Here is a 17,895-nt window from a genome sequence, read left to right as displayed (position 1 = left end):
ATCCAACAAAAAGAACTTAAGGACTAAACATGTAAATTTTAACCAAACCACAAGGACTATTTTTGTAATTTACTCTTTAAAGAGTAATAACTTCTAGAATAGTAGTCAACTGTTAGCTCTAATTACGCATTTTCAATTGAACCATATATATATATATATATATATATATATATATATATATATATATATATATATATATATATATATATTAGACACTTGAGAGAAGCTAAATGGACAGGAATTGGCCGGAGACGACAAGAAAGACATCATGAGAAATACACCATTACAGATATATCACTAGGAGGTAAGGCGACCACGTTTTACTTCACAAACTTCCCCGAAGATGTCAATGAACAAGACATGTGGAGAGAGTTAAAAAAACTAGGAAATGTTATGGATGTTTATATTGCTACGAAGAGAAACATAAAGAAAAATCGGTTTGGTTTCGTGAGATTCTTTAATGTCTCAAATATCAGGATCTTTGAAGTGAAGTTGAACAACATCTGGCTGTGTCATTTTAGAGTAAGGGTGAATATGGAAACTTATGGTGGTAATGAAATTAGAAATACAAAGGAACCAAAAGGGAGTGTAACGAGCATTGTGGCCAGACCCCAACGTCTCAAAAGTACCATTGTCCATCCGAAAAGAAAAGACCAATTGTCATATGAAGAGGTGGTGGCTGGTCAAAACTCCAAAATGGTTAACGAAGACGATAAAATCCTGGAGGGGTTGGATATCTCGGAAATCAATATCAGCACCTCCATAACTATAAGAAACAAGCTCGAGTACTCATTATTTGGTGTTGTCAAGTCTTTTGAAAGTTTTAAAAACATTAGAATGTAGAAAGACCTACAAGGGATTCTTGATTTGGAGATTACGTATGTCGGTGGTCTGACCATGAAACTGGAATTCTTGAACAAAGAAAGGGCTATGGACTTCGAGTTGCAGGCTGTAAACACATGGAAGGAGTGGTTTGTAAACCTTTTCGCATGGAATTCTGGAATTTTTTATGAAAGAATGACTGAAAAGCATCTCAATCATTGGCATGCCACCGCAAGCCTGGATGACAGACTCATTTTCTGAAGTGGCGAGGATCTGGGGTGAAGTGTTGGAAGATGAATTGTGCAGCCCTAAGCAATCAATAACAGATAAAGGAAAGGTTGTTATCTGCACCCAACATAGACAAAGAATAAAAGAAAATATGGTTGTCATCATTGATGGTATAAGGTTTGAAGTTATGGTTACTGAAGACATGAACGAATCAAACGACGTCCTTCCACCATACATGACCAATAGTGCCTTAGTGAAAATAATGAAGATGAACCGGATGATGATTGGAATGATATGATTAACGAACAACAAGAGAATGAGAATACACGGAGGAATGAATGGCGAGATGACGGTCAAGTGAAGAAGGCGACGTGTCGGACATGTCTGAGACCATCAGGCGTAACTACAAAATCAATCAAAGATATGCTTCTAAACCTAATGATAAGAATAGGCCCACACAAAAATCTGATAAAAATGGACCAGAATAAAAAAGATGGAAGTCAGCCCAATTCTTCTATAGACCCCATCTCAATGGGCCAAGAAACATCTAAGCCACACCATAAGCAGCAACCCAAAAAATGAAAAGGTAAATACCCATGACTCTGTATCCCAGTTTAATATTAGAGCAATAAAAAATAATTTCCAAAAAGGACACAACGGTGAATATGAAGATTTGCAAGAGGACCGAGTCATTCTTGATGATGATTTCTTGCAAAATGATGAAGATGATCCCCTTCTCGATGAATATGATCACTGGAGCACAGAAATAGAACAAAAAGAAAAGAGAAAGGGAGCCTTAAAAATGAAATAAATCCACAGCCCTTGTAAACGTTCAAAGAGAAAGAAGAGGGGAAAAGGATGCAGCCATGAGGCGTTATTAGGACAGGTGAAAAAACGAAGTTTTAAAGTTCCTAGAAATGGAAACTGGAGGTCGGATTTGGAATCAAAAATCATAAGATCAAACATTAAAATAAAACTAAAAACAGTGGAATCTCACAGTGAATCGTCTAAGGACAAAAGTTATTCCTCTGGAACTCGAGAAGTTCAAAACACGGTGGATATTGGCAACACCATTGGCTTTAGAATATCAGGAAATAAAGAAACAGTTAGAGAGTTGATTTATGTGACTGGAGCCAAGCATCAAAAATGTTAAAATTCCTCTCTATAAACATCAATGGGTCTGGAAAAGACTACAAGTGATCTTGGATTAAAGAGATGGTTTCTTCCCACCGTGTAAATTTTCTGTGTGTGCAAGACAAGACTGGGTGATATAGGAGAAGGTATAGTGCATTCAGCATGGGGTAATAGGCCGTGTGACTATGCTCTTATGGAACCAGTTGGACGATATGGAGGCATGTTATCGGTTTGGAACCCCAAAATTTTTGAAGTTGAACAAGTCATTAAGGATCGCAACATAATTGTTGTCACAGGCCTGTGGAAACCATGTAATGTTAGATGTGATTTTGTGAATGTTTATGCACCACAGGATATAAAGCTCAAAAAAATACCTTTGGAACACAATATACAATTTCCTGGAAACTGATTTGGACAGAGCTTGGCTTTGCTGTGGAGACTTTATCGAGGTCAGAACTTCATAGGAAAGAAAGGGGTTGACTTTTAACTTAAAAGGTGCACTTATATTTAACAAGTTTATTTATTATTTGGGGCTTCTTGATTTGAATATTGGTGGTAGAAGGTTTACCTATATGAACAAGGACGGGTCCAAGTTCAGCAAATTGGACAGATTCTTAATATCCAACAAATTTGTGAATTCGTTGCCTTACTCTAATGTCATCGCCCTTCCAAAAATCCACTCAAACCATTGCCCGATTCTCTTGGATTCTAACAGTCCATACTATGATCCCTCTCCGTTTAGATTTTTCAACTCATGGCTCCAACAAAGCGATCTCAATTCTGTGGTTGTACAGGTGTGGAATGATAATCACACAAACCTTAATGTTTTCTCAAGTATTGAAAAACTTAGTAGAAAACTCAGACTGGCGAAATTTGAAATTATCAAATGGAGGCACAAGTATAATGAACAGTATAATAACAAATGAAAAAACTCAAGAAAAAAATTGTCACATTAGATGTGATGGTTCAGGCTAGAATAAATGATGATGTGTCTATTGCTGAAAGGGCCGATTACATTGCTAAAATTCAAGAAAGTGAAACGATTAGAATTCTAGATCATAAACAAAAAGCAAGATGCAAATGGATGTGAGATAGTGACGAAAACTCAAGATTTTTTCATGGTATTATTAATGCTAACCTCATGAATTCTAGAATAAACGGCCTTAAAATCAACAGAAGGTGGTCCACGGTCCGGAAAAAGTTAAGAAGGAAGTTTTTGATTTTTTCAAAAAGAAGTTCCAAGAAGCAGATCATAATAGGCCTGAATTTCACAGTGAAAAATTTTAAAAATATTTGATTCTCAAAATGAATTTCTTGTTAGACCTTTTACCATGGAAGAATTAAAGAGTGTTGTTTGGAATTGTGGCAACGAAAAGGCACCGGGTCCGGATGGTTTCACTTTCTTCTTCATCAAACATTTTTGGAGCATTATTGGTGAGGACATTTTTCAAGCTGTTAAATTCTTTGAAGAACACGTAATCATAAATAAAGTTAGCAACACTTCATCCATCACTTTGGTGCCAAAAGTATCTGATCCCCTTAGCCTTGGTGATTTTCGATCCATCAACGTTGTAGGTTGTGTCTACAAAATCATTTCTAAGACATTGGCGGAAAGACTTAAATGTGTCATCGGTTTAGTTGTAAGCCAAGAACAATCAACTTATATTCAAGGCATAAACATTATTGAAGGACCACTTATTGTAAATGAGGTAATTTCATGGGTAAAGAAACAAAAAAAAAGATGCTTATCTTTAAAGTGGATCTTGAGAAGGCTTTTGACAACCTTAATTGGTCATATTTGGAGAACATTATAAACCTCATGGGGTTTGGAAATAGATGGATCAAGTGGGTCTTTTCTTGCCTTAAATCGGAAAAAGATTCCGGCCTTGTCAATGGTAACCCCACCAAGTAATTTCAGCTTGAAAGATGTGTCAGACAAGGAGACCCTCTCTCATCGTTTCTCTTCATTATAGATGCTGAAGGTCTTAAATTTGCCATGATGGAGGCAATGGAAAAGGGGATTTTTAAAGGCATTAAATTACCAAATAATGGGACGTGTCTATCCGTTTTACAATACGCCAACAATGCTATTTTTATGGGCGAATGGTCCAAAGAAAATTCATCTAACCTCATTAGAATTCGTAGATTCTTTTATATTGCTTTTGGGATTAAAGTCAATTTATCTAAAAGCAAAGTCTTGGGAATTGGGGTTAGTGAAATGGAAATCTCGAATATGGCTACTTGGCTAAAATGTGGCATTGGTATTTTCCCTCTCAAATATCTTGGTATACCGATTGGCACATCTATGTCTAGAATATCGAATTGGCTTCCCTTAGTCGAAAAATTCAACAAAAAGCTTTCTAATTGGAAAGTGAGAAATCTCTCTATTGGTGGTAGACTTGTTCTTTGTAAAGAGGTCCTTGGTAACCTTGATTCGTACCTTTTCTTACTTTTTAAAGTCCCAAATGTGGTGCTAAAACCTCTCGAAAGCATTAGATGCAATTTTTTGGGGGGTGGCTGCCCGGAAAATAGAAAAATCCCATGGATCGCTTGGAAAAAAGGTCATAAACTGGAAGGAGAGAAGTGTCCTAAACATTGAAATCCTTAAATGGTTTTAACTATGCTTTATTGGACCGAAAAAGACGGTCTATGGCATAAAATCGTTGTTGCGTTTCATGGACCTGAGGGTGTTATTGGCATAACTAGGTCCATCACTAAAAGGGTTGGAGTGTGTGGCAAAATATCACACCTGCACTTGTCCCTTGCGAAATTCCAGGTTGCTCTCAATAACTTCTTTATCTTTCAAGATAACAGGTGGCAATGGATTGGAGATACAAACAAAGAAAACTTTACTATCAAAAGTCTTAGGAACATTATAGATTGAAAAACTCTAGAATAAAACCACATTAAAACTTTTTGGAACCGGATTGTTCTCGGTAAGGCCAACATCCTAGTTTGGAGAATGTGTCTTCGAAGACTGCCGACCAGAACAAATCTTCATAGAATTGGTGTCCCTATAAACACAATATGTTATCCTTTATGTAATAACAAAGATGAGACAGAAGAACACCTTTTTCTGGAGTGCTCAACTTTTAAAAAAGTTAGAGCTAAGCTTCAAAGGTGGTGGGACAAAATACCTTTCACGATAAGCTCATTGGATGACCTTTTCGTATTTCATCACACTTCGGCGATGCCAAAAAGGGTTAAGGTTGTTTCTGTGGTGCTTTTTGTTTTTGCATGGACTATATGAATACATCGAAATGATAAAATATTCAACAACACCGTGAAGAGCAGCCAAGTTTTAACAAGTGAAGTGAAAAGAATTGCATACAATTAGTTAAAAATTAGGCACAAGAAAGGTGCTTCTATGAATTAGCAAAATTAGTGTATTTGTCCCACAATGGAATGCTTATCTTTGTAACTCTAGCCTCTTGCTAGCTTTATTCAATAAAAATTTCTTGCTATTCATATATATATATATATATATATATATATATATATATATATATAGACACACACACACACATTAAAAATATACATAACAACAAGTTGTATATCAATCCAAATACATTAAAAAAACATATAATCATAAGTTTTCAATCGAACGAACTATCCAATTTACTTTGAAAATGGGCACGTTTTAATTGACTAAGTAAAATTCAACTATCGAAGTACAATAAATCGGTTCAAACGGTTTTTTACCTATCGTATTACACCGATTCAACCTAGTTTTTGACTATGTGTAGAAATTGGCTTAAACCATTTACATGGGTCTTAGTTTGACAAGCTTTATATCATTCCAAATACATTAAAAAAACATATAACCATAAACTTTAAATCGATGCTGTTAAATTTGTTTTCGAAATGGATCAGCTTTAACGGGCTAAATTAATTAAACTATCCAAGTCCAATAAACTGGTTGAAACGATGTTTTACCGGTTCTATCACACCGGTTCAACCCGGTTTTTCTATAAAACCTTCCAGCTCCATCCGGTCTAGAAATTGGAATAAAATCGGTTTTAGTTGAACCGCTCATTTACCCGGGTCCCGCTTCGAACCGGTTCAAATCGGTTTTTAGAAGACTTTTATTATACACTTAATATAAGAGTTTCTTGATTTTCATGATTATATTTGAGATATGAGTTCCGAGTACAAATGATACATTTTCTTTGAGAGAAGGGAGCATGAATAGAACATTATTTATTTCAACCACATTAATGATTTCTTTTAAATATATTTAATTAGAATTAGATAAAAGCATAGTTTACAAATATCAATATGAATAATACATCAAGGGCAGAATGTAATGAGATAATCGGCCCCGGTATGGCATGTAAAAGTGCTTGTCTTATCGTCATAAGCATAACTATAAGCCTTTGGACAAAGATTTTTGAAAAACTGGGAATAATTAGTTGGCGGGCATGTGTCTGGTGTATTGTGATCACCGCTGCAACAGTATTCGGGCTTGTTGAACGCCACACATGCACTCTTGCACCCGACTGTGCCACCAGATCCATCCTTCACAGCCAGCTCTGATGGGCATCTTGCGTTAATGTCAACAGGACAATCAGTGGTTGGACAACCCCCTTGTGGAACCACAGAAACTGGTAGATTAAAGCCATCAACAAGGCTAACATCGTAAAAGTCTGTAGAACTCGCATCTGATAAGGTGAACTCAACTAGGGTTGTAGGTGGTGCTGCACCAGCACCGTTGCATTCTACTTGACCAGAACCACAGTCTCCGCTGCTGCAACTGTATCTTCCACCGTCATTTGAACAGCCGGATCTGGCCCATACTCGTCCAGACCATGGTGCCGGCATGTTGATAGAGTTTGAGGCCTGGGGTTGCAGTTCAAATCCTGTTGATACTGATGCTCCACTGCCGGTCAAAGTTGCTGGTGCAATGGTGTACGGGCAATTGTTTTTTATTGTGAACACCGTTGAATGAACATCTGCAAAATCATTGAATTGATAAGCATAATCTGCATGAGATGAAATCTTTAACGATCAACAGAGATTAAAACTATGTCTATCTATATATACATATATGCATGAAAAAAATGAATTTACCATAGATGAAACTGATGGCTAGGATAAGTAAGAAAAGAAGTTGAATCTCCATATTCACGAATTTGTTGAAGTGATATGGAAATGGTGGAAGGCAATTTGGGTTTTATACTAGGAAGTTGTTGATATTAATTACAAATGGACACACTAACTGACAAAAACATTTAATTCCATAGAATAAATTACTCCGTGACAATTTTAATTGACATTAACGACTTCAAATTCATTACTAGTATTACGTAGTATTTGAAGAATTCTAATTTGGGTCGGCCAACAAGGTTACCTCCTATCTTTTATTCTTACAATTATTCCTACCTATTAAAATTATGTCAAGTGGTATCATTTCACCATTCAATTTAATTTTATTTGATATATTCCTAATATAGTCTTAATAAGTTAATTAAAAAAATATAGAATAATAACAATTGTTATAATTTTATTGAGTATGAACATTTATATATATAAAAAGTTGGAAACAATTTAATTTCTCGTCTCTAACATATATTAACAAGTCATTCTAAAAGAAATAGTATTTAAAGAATTAATTATTTGAAAATTTTGTATGTTTTTTTATTCTTAGTTTTTTTGAATTGTAAGTCGTTTCGTGTTTTTAAAGTTTAACAATCATCAAAGTTATGAATCATAAGACAATATCAATCATAATATTTTTGGATCATTATATTTTGGATCATATGATCTTGATTTATAGTATTTTGGATTACATCATTTTTAACATATAACTTCAGATCATAATATATTCAACTAAATCAAGTTTTTTGTTCATAGAAAATTTTGAATAGTTATATTTAGGTTTGTAAACGAATTAAATGAACACAAAAGATGGTTGTTCATATTCGTTTGTTTTCGTTTGTTTTTGTTAGCCAAACAAATGAACGAACACGAACAGATAAACGAACGAGTTATTTTGTTCATATTCGTTCTTTTAACAAATTACATTGTTCAATTTCATTCATTTATGTTCGTGAACATGCTAAAAGAACATAAAAGAACGAAGGTAAATAAACATAATTGAACATATATAAACATAAACAAACTTATAATATAATAATATAATCAAACTCAAATGAATATATACGAACATAAAAAAAAACTCAAATGAATGAACATAAGCGAACATAAACGAACAACATAAATGGGTGTTCATGAACATAATTGAACGAACAAGACTATTGTTCAAGTTCTTTCGTTTACTAGATGAACGAGAATTTGTGTTAATGTTCCCTTCATTTATTTAATAATTGAACTTCTCGCAGAACAGTTCACGAAGAGTTTGCTAAATGTTCGGTCTGTTTACAACCCGAAATTATATTTTTTGAAAAATAAAATACATGATTAATGATCATAACATTTTAGAAGCTTAGTATTTTTGGATTAATTTTTGTAGAATTATATTAAATTATGGATTGTAATCACGTTGAGTCTCAAAATTTTTGGAGAATAAATATTTTAAATCATCTAATTCTATATCATATCATTCTTAATATTAATTTTCTTTTAAAAAAAACTTACACGTAACACCATATTCCGAATCATTTCCTAATGTCGGGCCATGACCCGAAGACCGGTTGTCATAAGGCTTAGGGCATTTGATAAAGGCGGATTTAGACCCATTTGGGTGGGGATAATGTAGGATAGATGATATGGGAATTGGGTTTGCGATTTGGAGCCTAAGGGTAAAATCGTAAAGTGACAGTCGGGATTTTTATGAATTTTGGATTTTTATTCGGAAAGTTTTAACGCAAGGATGAGTTAATAGAAGTGTAGACCTTCTCATTACCCTTCCGGGGATATAAGGATCGTCGAAAACGGACATAGAACGATAAAGTTATGGCCTTCGGAAATTTGGTGGTTCAAGAGATAAACCTGTTGGGTTATGAGCATTCTAACACTCCTAAGTGTACATGCAACCCTAAATACGTTGGATCTATGTTTTCTCTATTATACATACAATTATGAACATCCAAGGTATTATCCTAATCTAGCATACAAAATAATAAATATAACAAGATAGAATACATACCTCTTTGATGTAGAATGTCTTCATGAAGCTTGAGTGTCTAGTGCCCCAAGTGTGACACCTCAAATGGTTCACACAACACCAAATACACTTGGAATAACTTGAGAGAAACTTGAACACTCCTTGAAATCGTCTAGCCCTCACACTCACACATTAGTGCATGATTTCTTAAGCCATGAGATTCTTTTATATGGTGGCTATTAGGGTTACACCATGTAACTCATAACTTTACCCATTCCTTATGCTCCATGGATTTTAACCTCCATGGAGTATCCATGGGTCACCCCATGGACTTAGTCCAACATAAGGAATCTTGGATCACAAGCCCACATATATAAGAATGAATGATTTACACAATCAACCCATATATTTAATTAGTCTCCTTTTGATCACTTAATTAATTCCAAATTAATTCTTGATCAATACTAATTAAATAAACTTATTAATATATTAGAACTTATAATATATTAACCAACCTTAAGTGTTATTTATCTCATTATAGTCTATCCAAATGCATGATGCCATGCAACAAAAAATGGACCATGCCGGGTCGGGTCAAGTCTTACCAATTATAGTTATGGACTTAGACATTAATCCAACAGTCTCCCACTTGGATAAGTCTAAAACTATTATTGCGTATGACTTCAGGAACCGATCAGCAATCGTAGCTCTCAAAAGCTTCTGTCGAACTCTGACCTTGTCGATGAACTCTGACCTTTGTCAATGACTTGTCCATTAGATAAGGGATCATATATTCCTCCATTCTAGATATCATATGGACTGAGACATGGATTATCAATCATTATCTCTGTCCATTTGTTGTTTCCCGATTTCCGATTCATGATGACTGACTGATTGAACAAATCAAATCAGTCCTGGCTTGGCCAAGCACTCACATGTATCATCTTTAAATCATCGAGGGGCCCACATATATCGCTTTTATCCCGAAGGTAAAAGGAATGGATAAACTTCGACTCATATGGCTTGTTCTACTACTTGTTGAATCATACACAAAGGCACGTTTTATAACATCGAGTTACCAATGCGTTTTCGTGCAATCAATGTATAACCAACTCATAGTAACAACTCATATCTCTAGGTTTGAAGAATATAAGATATTATCGTCTCATGATCACTCGTGATAAAATCCATGAAGTGATTCAAATGAGTGCGGGTTGAATCCAATACTCAGAACTTATGAGCACTCATGAGTGTTGTAGCACCACTTTTGTCCACCAACTTGGACCTCTACAAACCAACCCATGACAGTCTTGATTCATATCTACTTCCAACATATAACCGACTGTGGATGGTTTGAATAACTTAATTATTCAGGAAGAGCGACTTAGTTATTCTGGAAGTCAAAACATGCAAAGTGAAACACAAGAATAAATGAATCAAATATGGTATCAAACCCTATGAATATAAATAAACACTTTTATTTATCACCATACTGATTACTCATTATTCATTGTTTCGGTTTTATCAACTTTATACTTGAATTTAAAACAATAGTTGTCCCATGCTCCAAGCATGTACACTATGTTTTCTAAACACTAGTCATGCCATACACCAAGTATGCATACTATGTTTGTCTATGATCTTTACTTTGTAAAATAGATCAATTGAACATCACTCCAATGATCCTCTTTTCATAGTCCCAAATCCTTACTGCAAATGCAAGAATTCCAAATTCATGCCATTTACTGAAATCTGTTAGATTCTAAACTTATATGCATTGATCCTGTTAATGATTATGCACGAAGTCAGAAAGACTTGACAACAATCATTACAGAGCATTCCAAAGGAGATCAGCTCCTTGGAAACATCCTTCTTTCATTAAGTTTCCTAATCTTACACAGATTGAATAATTTCTAACTTTGAAACATTTCCATATCCCATTTTGACTATCACTTCTGAACAAGAGTTGCCTCCTTACAGATTATGTCAATATGGTCCTTCCAGAATTAACATTATACTTCCAACTGTCCTTGAGCAACCAATCTTTGGTAAACCTTAGATTGTCCTCGACAATTGCTTAATCATTTTAGTCATATCCAATTCTAGACCTTTTCCCTTCATAATGCCCCAGGCATTTGGAAAATTTTAGAAAGGATGAATATAGCACATGTAATCGATCCTATATCCGAAGCATATGGGACACGATTCATGATGTCTCACATAAAGACTAAACCAGTCTTTTGCTATAATATTTCCATTTCAATTTGCCAAGTTCTCAAAATTCAGATTATGAAAAGGGATGTCGTAATCATAATCGAATTTTAGAACGCAAATAATGGACCCATATATAGAATTTCCTTATGTTGAGCCATTCCAACATGAAATTCATATATATATCCTTGATTAAATACGATTAAAATCTCAATCTAAGCTTTTAGAATTGAAATAAAGTATAATTTCCTCTCCCTTAATTATAGCAAAACAACTTTTTCACCCCTGCAACCTCACGAATTGAAACTTTTGTTTTCTGTAATTAACATTGCTAACTTGCAACCTTTGTCATAATTATCATGCTCCCACTAACATGATGATTATTAGCATAACACTTATGCTCCCACTAGCTTTGACATGTACTCAGAAATCAGCTGACTTTCTTACCAAAGTTCAGATTTCTGATACTAGATTGTTTTGATAAAACTTTATCAAAATCATACACCTCTCTTAGATAGCTCACATGTGTGTCTAAACAATTTTAGAACTATGAAAAGGGATGCCGTAATCATAGTCTCAATTGTTTAGACCTTTGCCACTTCTCACAAGTCCATGTTAGTGTGCCGGTAAACCACACACGCTCCACTAACGACTTTGAGAATGCAAATATCACAATTGCTATCTAGCTAAAATCTACTTAGTGAAAGTGTTTCCTCACCATCATTTTCATGAATCGGAGAGAAACCTTATGACACTTAGATTTAATAGTGTATGTGTTCTTATCCATGTGAATTTGTCAAAACCATAATCACAAGACAAGGTTAGTGACAAATCCAAACTCATATTGATTAAACTTGTGCAATCTTAAATTCTTGCCATTTGGCAGCTCAGGTGCCTGCCATTGCTTCCAAGTAGTTGTGCAACCAATTGAGAACTCTCAGAACTCCTATGCAAAGCCAACTTGAATAGGCACAAAAATTTCAACACGATAGGTTATAAACCTCAAGTCGTGTGCTAGTGAAGGATTTTAGGTTTTATTCTTGATTAAGTCTTGAAACTTTCAAGAGCTTTAAGACTCCCACTGTCCTCTTGACATATAAGACTCCCTTGTCAAATATTCAAGAGATAGTGCGGATTCTTTATCAAGACTAACACTTTACACAATTGGCCTAAGTTGGTCTCTGTTTTATCCAAAACATCACAACTTACCAATTTCAAATGTACAAGAGTAGATAACCTTTTACTCTTACATTTGACTAGTGTTAACAAACCCTCTTTAAGATATGTCACTCAAGTTACAATCTTGGAGTATGACTCTAAGACTTGTTTTGGAACGAAGTATGACTCATCTTTTTGATTTAACCATTTCAGCAATTCATGACTCCTCTTCTTGACTTTAGAGCACCAATTGTGATATGGTATCTTAATCATTAAGATGATCATAAACATGATACTAAAGTACTCTCCCATCTTTTCAGATTTGAGAAACTTTTATCTTTCTGCCATACTTTGATTCTTCTTATTCGTTCTGTCTCACATTGAAACTTCTCCAATGCTACAGACTTATACTTAAACTTATAAGTATAACCATATTTACTGAACTTAAGTAAATCATGACGAATAGTCTTCTTGATCTTTTGTGGTGGACTTGACCAGTGCACAAGAATGTGTACTCGATCCCTTAGTCCTTTCCTTATTCACATAAGGAATTAGTCTTAATTTTCCAAGCTGAAAGTTCTCATTCATCATACTATACAACTTGCATGATTCCAAGTTTCGGTCCAATTGAACCTTGGGTGATGAGAATCTTTCCTTATTTGGTAATATTAGACACTACCACAACCGAAAGAATCAAATCCATTTTTCCAATATTGCTATCAATGGAATCTTATAAGCAACAACTTTTCACAAATGCCATTGTAAGGATGCTTAAAATAAATAAAATCAAAACCTTTTTCTTTTATTTTAAAACTTTGCAGAAAAACTTATCCTTACAATCCATATGAAAACCTTGTTGTTATCTATTCCTAAGCAATATAAATATCATAACTCTTAAGTAATAGCCCAAAATTCTGATCACCGAACCATGCGATTGAAATCCATCTTCGCGATCAGAATCAGCATGTACTTAATAGAGTTAGACAATGGACTTTACCTGAAGTAGAGCCAAACTTATTGACTTTAACATCCTTAGGTAAATTTGGCAGCTTCGTAACCAATGCCCCTTCCTTTGGCAATAGTTACCTATGGACCCTTGATAATGGGACTATCTCAGACTTCGCCTCTCTCTTTACGATTGGGTCAACCGAGTTGACTATGGCCCATCCCTTTCCATTGGGAAGAGAGAGCTTTACTGGATATCCAATGTCATCATTGTCAATGTCCATAGCGTTTTAGGAAGTTGATCTTAGCAAATAGATAAGATCATTAAGGGTCTTGTCTTAGTCTGTTTCATAGGATTCCCAAAAGAACTCACTATGTGACTTAGAAAGTAGTTGAGCCACCAACTTTCTCAAGACTTTGACACCCAACTCTCTCGTCTTGTCAATATGTGACTACATCTCCAAGATGTGATCACACCTAGACCTTGCCTTGCCAATAGGGCTTGAGTGACCTTAAACTTTTTAGGACCTTGTGGGTTAGGGAGAATAATTGGAGGAGGTGAAAGAAGTATGATATCCATGGGACATCATCTTCATTTAGGAAAGCTTGTTTCAAGAGATTTGGGAAGATCATAAATGTCTAGACCAGACATCTTTTTGGGAGATATTCAAGATAGTTGATTTAAAGTCCTTAATATGACCCCCAATATGAAATATTAAGGCTAGGACCCAACAAACTATTTTATAACTTAGAAGAGGGATGCCGTAATCCAAGCTATAAAATATTTGAAGGTATGTGAATGACGATTCACCAATTTCCACCATGAAAAACGAAATAATTTATTAGGTTTTAATTGGATTTGAAAGTCCTAGATCTTTGAGATTCATTGAACTGTTCAAAGGCATGTTTCAATCTCGAGTGTGCCCTTCAGGTTTTGTGACTGGGATGCCGAGGATCACAAAACAAGGTGTGAATAACCATGCAAATATACTTGGTACCCTTAATATTTACCCCTTAATCAGTGTGCCGGTTAACCACACACGCTCCACCGATACTATGATAAATATTAAGTTACCCTTTGCCTACCTTGTTAAGTCCAGGTTAGTGTGTCGGTTAACCACACACGCTCTACTAACGACTTAAGCAAAGTGCAAAGTGTAATTTCATGGGTAAGCACCAAATTCACATTTTCCTAAGTAACTAAGATTGGGTATTAATAAGAGTTTAGTTACTTAGTATTTATCATTAATACTTTTAATGAAAGGAGAATTATAGTCCTTGTCCTACCCGTTCGGCTAACGACCCTCCACCAGTCAAGGAAGCGGTGGGTGAGAGTGGACACCCATTAAACTGCCATTTTATAGGCAGTAACCTTATACCCCCCTTATAGAACGGCTTCGTGAATGAGGCCTACTAACAGTAAGACGGACTTTACTCTTATACATATATATAAATATTATTAACTTATAATATTATAAAGTATAAGGGTTGAATTTTAACTTTTAAAATTCTAAGGGCTAACTTGGAATTAAAGTATTCATAAGTACAAACTTTTCAAATTCCAAAACTTGAGGGCAAGTTTTGAAACTATTCAAAACTAATTAATTCCATAACTTATGAGTTTAAAGTAGTTTTAATTAAAAAAAAACTCTTCAAGTTCCATAACTTGAGGACAAGTTATGGAAGACTTTAAACTAATTAATAAAAAAAAATAACTTTTTTTTATTGTAACTTATGGAACTAATTAAGGTTACACTTTTTTTTTTAATTTAATGAAGAGACTCTTGAACCTCAATAACTTGAAGATAAGTTATGGAGTCATAAAACCATTTAATTAGAACTAGACTCTTCATTTTGTAACCTTTGCCAACTTTTATGAGTTTTATGATTCTTAAATGTGACTTTTCATATAACTTGACGACAAGTTACAAAAACACACTTTGGAATCAACTCTTAGATTAAAATGGATTGAAAACAACTATTTCACACAACTTTTTTATTAATCTAAGAACCTCATAAGAACAAGATAATTCAAATCATCAATCTTCAAGAAATTAGCATGAACATACAAACTAATACAAATCTTGAAATTATGACAATTATCTTAGAAATTGGATTAGCATGAACATTACCACATCAAAAACAAGTTTATTAGTCCAAAAAAATCTTAGGGTAATGTTCCTAGTCCAATTCCAGCCAAAACAATCGAATATATGCATCCAACTCGATTTTTTCAACTACTTTTGCAAGTATAACAAGAAAACAATCCTAGGCTCTGATACCACTGTTGGGTTGTGAGCATTCTAGCACTCCTAAGTGTACATGCAACCCTAAATACCTTGGATCTATGTTTTCTCTATTATACATACAATTATGAACATCCAAGGTATTATCCTAATCTAGCATACAAAATAATAAATATAACAAGATAGAATAGATACCTCTTTGATGTAGAATGTCTTCATGAAGCTTGAGTGCCTAGTGCCCCAAGTGTGACACCTCAAATGGTTCACACAATACCAAATACACTTGGAATAACTTGAGAGAAACTTGAACACTCCTTGAAATCGTCTAGCCCTCACACTCACACATTAGTGCACGATTTCTTAAGCCATATGATTCTTTTATATGGTGGCTATTAGGGTTACACCATGTAACTCATAACTTTACCCATTCCTTATGCTCCATGGATTTTAACCTCCATGGAGTATCCATGGGTCACCCCATGGACTTAGTCCAACATAAGGAATCTTGGATCACAAGCCCACATATATAAGAATGAATGATTTACACAATCAACCCATATATTTAATTAGTCTCCTTTTGATCACTTAATTAATTCCAAATTAATTCTTGATCAATACTAATTAAATAACCTTATTAATATATTAGAACTTATAATATATTAACCAACCTTAAGTGTTATTTATCTTATTATAGTCTATCCAAATGCATGATGCCATGCAACCCAAATGGACCATGCCGGGTAGGGTCAAGTCTTACCAATTATAGTTATGGACTTAGACATTAATCCAACAAAACCTAGTACGCGAGGTGTACATAAATGTACGTTGAGCATACTACTATTTAGGCTAGTATGCTAGGCATACAATGGAGTACCCAAGGCGTACTAGGCAGATTGGTCGTGCATGCTTAAGGGAGTACGTTGGGCATACCAGAAGTACGTTGGGCGTACTCCAGTCAGACCCAAACCCTATTTAAGCACCTTAACTCTTCACCAAGCCCTATTATCTTCAGCCCCCATCCCCTTAAAACCTATAAATGAATCCCTAATCTCTATTGGTGTGGTTTTTGAGTTTTTGGTGGTATATCATGCATTTTGGTGCTCATAGAAGAAGGAGGAGCTTCTTGGAGAAGTGTGGGATTGTTGGAGCTTGTTGATCCAAGCTTAGTACATCTTGATCTACCTTCTCAAGGTTTAAGATTCAAACTTGATGAATCTATTCATATATCTTATTTTGGCATGGTTTCATAAGATTTTGTCCTAAGGTTTGGATCTTTGTGAGTATGGAGTATTCCAAAGCATATTAACTGTCCTTTTAGGGTTAACATAAGTGGTTTGATGCCTTTGATTTACCTAATAGGAGCTTAATGCCAATTTTTGTCCCCTGATGAGTACGCTGGGCGTACTCAGAATTACGCTTAATGTAAATTGAGTTTCATGCTTTACAGACTTGTACATTGCGCTTAGAAGGTGAGTACGTGGGGCGTACATTTCTAGTACCCAGGGCGTACTCCCCAGGATGTGTAATTTTGGGTCTTTTGGGTTTGGGCCTGTTTGGCCATTGGATTTCTGACCTTGGGCCAAGGATTAATTATGGGCTTTCTTGAAATTTGATTCATGATGGTTTTGGGCCCAATTAGGAAGTTGGGCCATATCAGGCCTTGGTTTTGGGTCAAGTAAGAAAAAGGGTAAAATGGTCTTTTACCCTGATCATTAAGCAAGTAACTCAGATTCTTGATTATGGGTCGAGATTCAATTATAAATTGGATGATATTTGATGGTTCTAGCATGCGGGGATTTCCGAATCAGCGGTCCGAGCATTTGTATGTGATATCTAGCTGCTTCAGGTGCGTGTTCCTCACTGTACCGACGGGTCGAAGGCACCAAGGTCGGCCCATTGGTTTGATGTAACATACACGTTTTGAAATCGTGTTATGTAATTCAAAAAGTTAAAAATATTATGAAATATTATGTGAAATTGAGTGTTGAGTTCTAACAGATAGTTTTTACTACAAATAAAGTAAAACTATGTTTAGAATCACTCATAAATTATTGGAAGTCTTATGAGATTCCAATTAAAAGCCAA

General features: G+C 35.0%; 2 protein-coding genes across 2 annotated transcripts; one reads left to right on the top strand and one right to left on the bottom strand.

Annotated features, from left to right (window-relative positions):
* Positions 1-4,183: 4,183 nt before the first annotated feature.
* On the top strand, positions 4,184-4,783 carry LOC145157447 (uncharacterized). Its single transcript, XM_079076484.1, has one exon. It carries the CDS (start codon positions 4,184-4,186, stop codon positions 4,781-4,783), a length of 600 nt encoding a protein of 199 aa, XP_078932610.1.
* Positions 4,784-6,474: 1,691 nt separating this feature from the next.
* LOC145156361 (thaumatin-like protein 1) lies at positions 6,475-7,308 on the bottom strand. Its single transcript, XM_079075768.1, has 2 exons — positions 7,255-7,308; positions 6,475-7,136 (listed from the first exon to the last, which is right to left on the bottom strand). The coding sequence occupies exons 1-2, from the start codon at positions 7,304-7,306 to the stop codon at positions 6,475-6,477; spliced, it is 714 nt and encodes a 237-aa protein (XP_078931894.1). The 5' UTR covers positions 7,307-7,308.
* Between the last annotated feature and the right edge of the window lie 10,587 nt (positions 7,309-17,895).

This window comes from Lactuca virosa, chromosome 2 (assembly GCF_052849685.1).
Source record: "Lactuca virosa cultivar CGN04683 chromosome 2, Lactuca_virosa_CGN04683_v6, whole genome shotgun sequence".
In the NCBI taxonomy this organism is placed as follows: domain Eukaryota; kingdom Viridiplantae; phylum Streptophyta; class Magnoliopsida; order Asterales; family Asteraceae; genus Lactuca; species Lactuca virosa.
The sequence above is the reverse complement of the archived record's forward strand: the minus strand, read 5'-3'. Positions and strand labels throughout refer to the sequence as shown.

Coding starts and splice junctions, on each gene's coding strand:
- LOC145157447 (XM_079076484.1), top strand. CDS start 4,184: ATGGAGGCAATGGAAAAGGGGATTTTTAAAGGCATTAAATTACCAAAT.
- LOC145156361 (XM_079075768.1), bottom strand. CDS start 7,306: ATGGAGATTCAACTTCTTTTCTTACTTATCCTAGCCATCAGTTTCATC. Junction 7,137..7,254: donor AGCCATCAGTTTCATCTATG/GTAAATTCATTT, acceptor ATGATTTTGCAG/ATGTTCATTCAACGGTGTTC.